The sequence below is a fragment of the Electrophorus electricus genome, chromosome 5 (assembly GCF_041902795.1).
Source record: "Electrophorus electricus isolate QZ-2024a chromosome 5, ASM4190279v1, whole genome shotgun sequence".
NCBI lineage: Eukaryota > Metazoa > Chordata > Actinopteri > Gymnotiformes > Gymnotidae > Electrophorus > Electrophorus electricus.
In genome coordinates this window covers 31,824,666-31,834,665 of record NC_137501.1, presented here as the reverse complement: position 1 = coordinate 31,834,665, position 10,000 = coordinate 31,824,666, and the positions used below count along the sequence as shown (strand labels likewise).

The 10,000-nt window shown below is 47.9% G+C and overlaps 1 protein-coding gene across 11 annotated transcripts in view; it reads right to left on the bottom strand.

Annotated features, from left to right (window-relative positions):
• The window catches only part of nrxn2b (neurexin 2b), a 582,744-nt gene that overhangs the window by 510,408 nt on the left and 62,336 nt on the right, over positions 1-10,000 (bottom strand). For all 11 annotated transcript variants that reach the window (XM_035530023.2, XM_081714812.1, XM_081714813.1 and 8 more), the window contains exon 2: positions 3,899-5,500. In XM_035530023.2, coding sequence (XP_035385916.2) covers positions 3,899-4,613 — 715 coding nt within the window. In that variant the 5' untranslated portion in view covers positions 4,614-5,500. The remainder of the gene's footprint in view (positions 1-3,898; positions 5,501-10,000) is intronic.

The following is a 10,000-nucleotide window of genomic DNA, read 5'->3' as shown; positions in this document are numbered from 1 at the left end:
AGGTGATCAGACATTCACTGTAATTACATCCCAGTGTTAGAGTAGGGAGGGAGCGTGAACGAGCCAACAGACGCAATTACAGAGAAACAGATTAGAAAAACTGAGGGACTGAGGCACGGGCAGTGGGCTAGTGCTCTCTCTCTCTCTCTCTCTCTCTCTCTCTCTCTCTCTCTCTCTCTCTCTCCTTCCCCCTTTCTCTTTGTCTTTCTACCCCCCCCCATCTCTCCCTCTCTTTTCTCCACATCACTTGGGAGTCCTATCTCCAGGTCGTCCTCTCGTGATTGTGCTCTGTCGTCTTTAGTCCTCTAACAGCAGGGGCGATGGGGCAGATCTCTGTTGCTCACAGACAGCAGTCTGAGTCTGTCCACCACGTATTACACTCAACTTGCCAGTCTCAACATTTTACAACAAACAGTCTGCGCTCGAAGCGCCCAGAGCTTTAGATGTTCCTGAGAGAAGTGTTATCGTCACAGGTAAGGCACACCAGCCTGGTGCTTGGCAGTATGTGTGTGTACCAGAGAATGTGAGATGGAGATGTGTAGAGGGTGAAGGGGCATAAGAACCTCTGGATAAGAAAAGATCTGAGATGAACCAAAGGTTAAGAAGTCCCCTAATGTATCACTGTGATCACTGTGTTGAGGCTGCTGAACTCATACATGGATTGGATCATGGACAACGGAATAAGATCACGGATAACATAGTAAGATCTGAGATTTGGACATGCCAAAAATGTTGGCCAATCACTGGCCATTGTCTTCCTTTGTTTGGGCTTTAATGTGATTTAGAACATCATCCTTTTTGCTTTAATTTTCCATAACCAAGAATTTGTACTGTGGTTGTACTGCAGTCTGTCTGGCAGGGACAGGCACTCACTCAGTGGACGTGTGACATCAATCAGGACTCTGCTGAACATGTGAATGGTCGTGTGGACCAGTCACATGATGTGTGGAAAGCAAGTGCGTGTTTACTATAGCAACTGCCTTAATCACCAGCACACACAATGCCGCCTACAGATAATCCAGAGCTCTGCACAGAAGAAACTAACCAAGCTGAGTGATGAAATACGATCAATATATTTATATTTGGTTTGTTGATTTGTTGTATGAAAATATTTTCATTGTAAGGCTTCATTAGTTTTTATTAAGCTTTGAGTAAATTCTTAATTTTGTGAATTATAAGGAACATATAATGACAACACACACACACACACACACACACACACACACACTTTTCAGAGGGCTGTGAGAAAAAGATTTTAAGAGATTTTAAATTACTTAGAGCCTTTTATAGCAATCTAAAAGAATCCAGCTAACATAAAGGTAAACATACATTCTCTCTCTCTCTCTCTCTCCATCACTCTCTCTCATCTCTCCCTCCCTCCCTTTCTCTCTCTCCATCTCTCCCTCTCTCTCTCTCTCTCTCTCTCTCTCTCCATCAGTATTCTTGCACTCCACTCTGCAGCAGTTAAATGGTATCAGAGCTCCTTCAGCCAGCACTGTGTCTGTCTCTGTTAAGCTCTACCAGAGGGAGGCACACAGAGAGACAGAAACACACATTAATGGAGGACTTGCAAGGCAAGTGTGCCTGGCTAAGACGGGACCTTCAGGACCGTCAGGAGGGTCAGGACTGTCAACTGCTGCTAGAATGATGATAGTGGAGACAGAGACAGAGGAGAGTTCACATAAGACTCCATGAGAAATGGGATGACGCATTCATGCTTGTGTCATAAGACAGAGGAAGAGAGAGAGAGAGAGAGAGAGAGAGAGGTGTTGAAGGGTTGCTCTTTTTCTAACAGCAGAAGTTACGCTGTATTTTCTTGCTGTAAACGTAAATATAAAGGAGTAATCCAGCAGAACTGGGTCTGTCATGCAAATCAGGAGCTGCTAATAATATTTTGGGCTCTAGATTAAAGTGTTATTACTTAAGAAAATTCATCTGTTTCTGTTTAGGTGCACATTTAGTTCATGAAACAAGCAAAATTTGAGAGGATTGAACATAAAACCTTAGAGGAAAAAGCACAGAAAAGAGAGAGAGAGAGAGGGAGAGAGAGAGAGAGAGAGAGAGAGGGAGAGAGAGAGGGAGAGAGAGAGAGGGAGAGAGAGAGGGAGAGAGGGAGAGAGAGAGAGAGAGAGGGAGAGAGAGCAGGGAAAGAAGGAAAAAGACATCAGTCCAATGGGTGCGAGAAGAACACGTAAAGTCAGTCAGACACAGTGAGAAGAAACAAGATAGAATGAGAAATACTGTTAAGTAGAGAGAGAGACAGATGGAGAGAGAATGAGGGAGGAGGTGAGAGGGAGAGAAATGGAGAGATGGAGAGATAGAGAGAGAGGGAGAAAGAAGGAAATGTGACTCCACAAGAAACTGTCAGTGGAAGAGAGAAAGTCCCCATCAAGGATCCTTAGAGGGGAAGTGAATTGCATTCTGGGAATGGAAAGGAGAGAACTATTGTGCCAGAACAGGAAAATTTGTTTCAGGGAAGAGCCAAATAAGAAAGTTCAGCCCGGGGTCGACGTCTGTAAATGTCGTCTGTGTTTTACGATCCCTTTCTAAAGGCCAGACGGAGACAGAAAATGCCGACCCTGCACACGGCGGAGCAATCCGCCAAACCCTAGCGAAGCCGGGAAGGCCACGGCGAGACGAATAACCTTCCTGCACTAAAGAGCCCTAACTCACACAGGGGCCTCCAGCTGTGACCAAGCACACAGTCATTTCACTCACATTAGCAGGTACCAACCAGCAGAAGAGCCAGAACTCACCCCCACGTACAAGCGGGGAGCGTCCAGAAACCACACAGGTTGCAAGACGCGACCACTGTGGTCTCTCGAACGTGAGCCAGACACCAAGATCATTATCTGCACCCACAGCGCAATCTAAGTGTGAAACATTACACAGAAAGGCAGAAAGCTTGTGTGTATACATATTTAGTAAAGGGCCGCAGAAAAATATTTAAACCCGGGGATTTGTGACAGTGGCAAGACTGTAACAGCCCTGAGCATATCATATGTAAATCAGACAGAAAACTTGTAAACAACGCTGACCAACATAGTCAGGACAGAGCTGCTCTGTGCTTACTGTACGCCAGTGGTCTCACTGGACTCACAGGAGTCTCTGGTTTCACTGGGCTCACTGGAGTCTCTGGTTTCACTGGGCTCACTGGAGTCTCTGGTCTCACTGGACTCACTGGAGTCTCTTGTTTCACTGGACTCACTGGAGTCTCTGGTCTCACTGGAGTCTCTTGTTTCACTGGACTCACTGGAATCTCTGGTTTCACTGGGCTCACTGGAGTCTCTGGTCTCACTGGAGTCTCTGGCTTCACTGGAGTCTCTGGTTTCACTGGGCTCACTGGAGTCTCTGGTTACACTGCGCTCACTGGAGTCTCTGAGGCAGTGGTGGCTTGTGGTTGGGAGGTTCCTGGTTGGAGCCTGCTGCTGTTGGGCCCCTGAGCGAGGCCCTTAACTGTCAGTTGCTCCTGTCTAGGTTTGGGCTGCCTGGCAGTATCCTGGCCCACACCCATCACTGGCTTTGATGGAGTGGCACTCTGCAGTGGTATTGTGTGTGTGTGGAGTCACTGGAGACTCTTGTTTTACTGGTCTCACTGGAGTCTCTGATTTAACTAGTCCCACAGAAGTCTCTGGTCTCACTGGAGTCTCTGGTTTCACTGATCTCAGTGAACTCACTCCAACCACACCAGAATTCACCTCACATCCAGAAGACATAACCCTCACATATGAAATATCACATACACAACCTACATGTGACACATCACATACATGCCTTGAAAAAGCAAGCATAGCATGTGGCATCTTAAAAAACATATTAAAATCATTTACACCACGGAAGATTCTAAGCGTATGACAAACGGCCATACTTCTGTTCAGAAGCCTCTGGTCTGTCTTACCTTCCTTGCAGTATTTTCCTCGAAAGCGTGTGTGCGAACAGTCGCAGTGCATCTCCCCGAACTGGATGACACAGACGCCGCCGTTGAGACAGGGGTTCTGCGTGCTGCAGACGTACTCCAGGTCACTCTGAATGCCCTGACTGTTCAGCAGGGTGGGGGGCACCTCACCCACCTTCAGGTTGGCGATCAGGCCCAGGTAGGGCGGCTCGTACTTCACAGTGCTGGAGGTGAGGGCAGAGAGCCGCACGTCGGGGGGAATGCCTCCCACGAACAGGTCGCTCACCACTGCCATCTCTCGCCGCTTGGAGCGCACCTCGGCTGCCCCGGTCTCGCCGTCCACCATCAGGACCGTCTCGCGGTAGTTCCGCGTGAGCAGGACCATGTGCCAGCGGTCGTCGTTGACGAGTGTCTCGGAGCGCACGCTCGCCGGCTCGGCGCAGTGAATGGTGAAGCGCAGTCGCAGGTGCCCGTCGGCCACCAGCAGCTCCAGGAAGTCGCAGTTACCGCCGTCGTCCAGGTAGAGGACGAGCGCCTTGCTCACGTTGGTCTTCAGGCTGAAGCTCAGCTCGCCTGCAGAGCCTGCCTCCCAGCGGGCGTAGCGTGCCCACTGGCCCGGGGCGCCCCCGAACTCCAGAGCCCCCGCCCCTAAGAGAAGGAGCGCAGCGCAGGCCACGCCCAGCGCAGGCCACCGAAGACACCCGCCTTCCCTCATCATCCTGCCGGTTCTGGACGGCTCTACCGCGCGGTGCCGGGCGGCCGAGGTCCGCAGCCGGTGTTGGTGCGTCTGTGCGATGTGTTTACTGGGAGCTATGGTAGTCTTAACAGAGTCTCGTCTCACAGCAGGGACGGCGTAATGGTAAGGATTACGGTAAGGATTATGGTAAGGATTACGGTAAGGATTATGGTAAAGATTACGGTAAGGATTATGGTAGGATTATGGTAAGGATTATGGTAAGGATTATGGTAAAGATTACGGTAAGGATTACGGTAGGATTATGGTAGGATTATGGTAAGGATTATGGTAAGGATTATGGTAAAGATTACGGTAAGGATTATGGTAAGTATTACGGTAAAGATTACAGTAAGGATTACGGTAAGGATTATGGTAAGGATTACGGTGAGGATTATGGTAAAGATTACGGTAAAGATTACGGTGAGGATTACGGTAAGGGGCCTTAATCCCAACCTCGCCTACTCCGCCGTAATGTCCGTCGGCGTTTGGGTGTTTTTGTTTCCTTTGTTTTCTGCTCCTATGTCACTCTCTGAATCTTTTTTGGACATTCACGCTGCTCTCATCTGACTCTCCATCGGTCGATGTGTGAGTGTGTGTGTGTGTGTGAGAGAGTGTGTGAGTGAGTGTGTGTGCTCAGCTTGGCTCTGATCAAACCCTGAGCGGCCTCTTCAGGAAGGAAGGGAAGTAAGAGGGTGGAGATAAAGGAATATCTTCTTCCCGAGTCTCAGCTACCTGGCGTTCTATGGTTCATTGCTCTCTGTCACCTCGCCCTGCTTCTTCTTGATGTTCTTTTTGTTTCCCCAAGAGCAGCTCTTCCACAAAAGATCTCCTTCCCTCCTGATTCTCACATTGTCCTGGCCCCGAGGCTCCTGAAAGACAAGAACATGAAGACTGATGTGAGGCACGGCCTGTCGAAGCCCCGCACGCCGCAGGAAACCTGTAGCTGGGAAATACAGAGTGCTGCATCTGTCAGTGCGGAGCGCTGGCAGAGAAAAAACAACAAAGGTTTTCATATCTCTGGTCGATCTGAGTCATGTTTATCACGCGAGACATCTAAGGGGAACCACAGGTGGCTGGTGGCCAGGAGAGGTCTTGCGTGAGGCCAGGAGAGGTCACACGTGCCTTCACAAAAGAGGATACTCTTATATCCTCAGAAACCTGCTTATATTTATACATTATATTTGCTCAGTAACGCAATTCTGCTAAATTTGACGTGGGTTGGGGATGTTCTGTGTGTGTCAGTGTGAACCTCTCGGGAAGAATCCCATCAACCTCAGACTTACCACGTCTTCAGCGAGCTGGCATGTCACAGTGAAACTACACATCGCAAGCAGACACATTTGAATTATCCAGTACCGAGCCTCTCACCCTCAACACGATGTCAGTTCATCATGGTATGCTGTCCTCCACACGAACCTCTCCCACATTACCACAGTTAAACGCTCGCATGTCCATGTACATATTAGCATTTATTCAGAGACGCTCTCTCTCTCTCTCTCTCTCTCCCCATCTCTCTCTCTCTCTCTCTCCCCATCTCTGTCTCTCTCTCTCTCTCTCTGTCTCTCTCTCTCTCTCTCTCTCCCCATCTCTGTCTCTCTCTCTCTCTCTCTCTCTCCCCATCTGTCTCTCTCTCTCTCTCTCTCTCCCCATCTCTGTCTCTCTCTCTCTCTCCCCATCTCTGTCTCTCTCTCTCTCTCCCCATCTCTGTCTCTCTCTCTCTATTTCTCTCTCTCTCTGTCTCTCTCCGCGATCATCCTCATGACCTGACGGCCTGGACTAATCTGTCCCATTATTTCTGAAGAGACACTTCATCTCCTACATAGACAGTTCACAATTACCCCTCCCCCTCACCTACTGACTGCTCCCACACTCACTCTTTCACTCTTTCACTCTTCTTCACTAGCCAGTCCTTCCTTGGCTCTGGTTTTCTTTGACTCACTCACACATCTGTTCACTAATTCAGTCATCCACGTAAAATACTCAATGAATTAATCCAGTCATCTGTTCACTCACTCACCTGTTCACTAACTAACTCTATAACTCATTCATAATGCTTAACCAAGGAAGTGTATCTTAGGGTGTGTGTGTGTGTGTGTGTGTTTGTGTGAAGAGAGCATGAAAATATGCAATATAATATAATCTGTAGTGCATAATATAAGAATATCATCCTGACTAGAAGACTGTCACAAAGCCAGGGCATGACTGAACAACAGCAGGAGGTATAAGGGCTGTTTCAGTCCAAGTGACTTTCCCTTCATTACACAAACATCCACCACTAACCGTCCGAGTTCCCAAACTCAGACACAATATGTCCATCACTTCCTGTTTATGAGAAGGTCTTCAATGCTTCAATGGTTGCCTGATTCATGTGGACGTGTTGATGGATTACTGAATCCTTCTCGAAAATTGGTCTGATTCAGGTTAATGCCATGTCTGACCAAACACAGTGACGCTGATCAGACCAGCTGACTGCATGGGGTCATGTCAACAGTAGCAGGAACCTGAAGTTTTAACCGTGTTCCCCAACACCGTCCGTTCACTCTTTCCCTTCATAGCCACCATTATGACACATCACACAAATTCTGAATGAATCCAGAATTCCTGAGGGCTCCAGGGAATGTGACCCAGATCATGGAGCCAGCTCCGCAGTCATGTGAATTACTGGTACCATGAGAAGTTTGGTTTCGTGTGTAATCTCTCATGCTTGGCACTAACCCTCGGTTTCTCCCCTATCCCTGACACAGGGCAGCTGACCCCAGAAGCAGAGCTGGACATGCTGAGCTAAGACTGTTGATTCATACGCTTGCTGTACCTCACCCCTAGGGTTCCCAACACTAGGGTTCCCAATGCCAGAGTTCCCATCACGAGGGTTCCTAACACCAGGGTACTCAACACCAAGGGTTCCTAACACCAGGGTACCCAACACCAAGGGCTCCTAACGCCAGGGTACAAACACCAAGGGCTCCTAATGCCAGGGTTTTCCATATCCTGCCCAGATTTTCTCTGTTATGATACTGCAGATTCTCATGCGCTCCATATTCTGCTCTTACACACAACGTTCACATTTATAGCATTTGTCAGATGCCATTGTCCAGAGTGACTTACAGAAGTGCTCTGTAGTCTCGATCAAAACCATACATGCTTGTGTGAGAGCAGAAGGTCTGTGTTAAGAACACCATCAGGCGACCACTCTGGCTAGAGGGAGAGAAGACAGCAGAGAACTTTATAGTGCACGTTGAAGTGCTTAGTGACTCAGTGACTTGGTGAGTCTTCAGTCTTTGTTTGAAGACAGATGGTGTCTCAGCTGTACAGAGAGCCAGTGGTGGTTCGTCCACCAGCCGGGTGCAGGACAGAGAAGCGTCTTGCTGCCTGGCACCTTGTCATGATTCAGAAGAACAGTGTCACCAAAGCACACATAAAGAGCAAGACAGCTGTACCTCTCAGGAGTTAGAATATCCAGACATCACCTCCCTAGCATTCAAACATCTTATCAGCAACCAACTTCTGAACATATCAAAAATGAGTGAAAAAACAACTGATAGCCTACAGCTACAGGCGTACGTTAAGAACAGGTAGACTACAGCTACAGGTGTATGTAAAGAACAGGTAGACCACAGCTACAGGTGTATGTAAAGAACAGGTAGACTACAGCTACAGGTGTATGTAAAGACCAGGTAGACCACAGCTACAGGTGTATGTAAAGACCAGGTAGACCACAGCTACAGGTGTATGTAAAGAACAGGTAGACCACAGCTACAGGTGTACGTAAAGAACAGGTAGACCACAGCTACAGGTGTATGTAAAGAACAGGTAGACCACAGCTACAGGTGTACGTAAAGAACAGGTAGACCACAGCTACAGGTGTACGTAAAGAACAGGTAGGCTACAGCTACAGGTGTACGTAAAGAACAGGTAGGCTACAGCTACAGGTGTACGTAAAGAATAGGCAGACCACGGCTACAGGTGTACGTAAAGAACAGGTAGGCTACAGCTACAGGTGTACGTAAAGAACAGGTAGACCACAGCTACAGGTGTGTAAAGGTGAGATTCCTCTATGTGTAGACCATACTCATGCGAAATGGCCTGAAAGGAATGAATCATTATTTACTTTCTGTTGTTTATTTCGCATGTCAATTTCAACAACACATGCAAATTCTGAGTCACAGAGAGATGATCTGTGAAAGGCAAAGGGACTTCACACAAGGAAAAGACTTTCCAAACGGAACGTGCAACTCCAGTATCGTGGCTGTGAGCGATTTTTATACGCTTTGCTCAAATGGACAAACTCAGAAGTCTAAACAGGGAAGAAGGTTTCTTTGTGTATAGTTATTTGTAAAACGTGAGTTGTGATTAATATTCATGGAGACTTTGTGCCAGTAGAATTGGCAGGCGACGCAGGACAGAATCAGCTGGTGAAAAGGATACCACCAATCGCCAAAACAGAAAACTGCTCCGCCGAGTTAAACACAAGGACTCGTGTGTTCCCAACAGATCAATGTTCCTCTAGGTGATTATGTGTATTCACGCGTCTGAATCTGTAATATGTGCTTGAGAAACACCAACGCTCTCACTCAATCTACGGGTGCCCATAGGGGTCATAACCATAATAAAATGGAGACTGGGAATCGTCCGTGTGTGTGTGTGTGTGTGTGTGTGTGTGTGTGTGTCCCAAAGGCATGCGAAAATCTAGTCATAGATCTGAAAGGACAGAGAACATGTGTGTATTCATGGTAAAGAGACAGAGAGAGAGGGGTTGGGGGGGGTGAGACAGGGGGACAGAGTGTGTGTGTGTGTGTGTGTGTGTGTGTGTGTGTGTGTGTGTGTGTGTGTGTGTGTCTGTGTGGAAAACAAAGGATTCACATGTTGTCATGGGTGACGTGTGTGGGGTGTGAAGAGTCATAATGACATTCTCAAGCTCAAGGACACCTGGGTGCATATACCTGCATAACAAGCCATATGCGTCAATCAGAGAACAGTGCCCGAGGGTGAGTGCATGCATGTGTGTGTGTGTGTATGTATGTATGTATGTGTCTGTGTGTTTATGTATCTGTGTGTGTTTATGTGTGTCACTGGTTGGTTCTTCTGCCAACAGAGATGGTTATAGACCATCACTGCTGAAATAGCTTTACACTGCTGCGACCTTTCGCTGCCCCGCGGTAGCAGGCAGGTGGAGCACAGGTGGTCTCAGTGCCAACTTCCTTTCATTGCAGTGAAACAGTGGAGCCATTGTTTTAGCTGAGTGCCAGTCTGTATGTGCAGGATTAACAGTGCCAGTCTGTATCTGCAGAGATCGCAGTACCAGCCTCTATCTGCAGGGTTTAGAGTGTCAGTCTGTATCTGCAAAGTTTACAGTGCCAGTCCGTATTTGC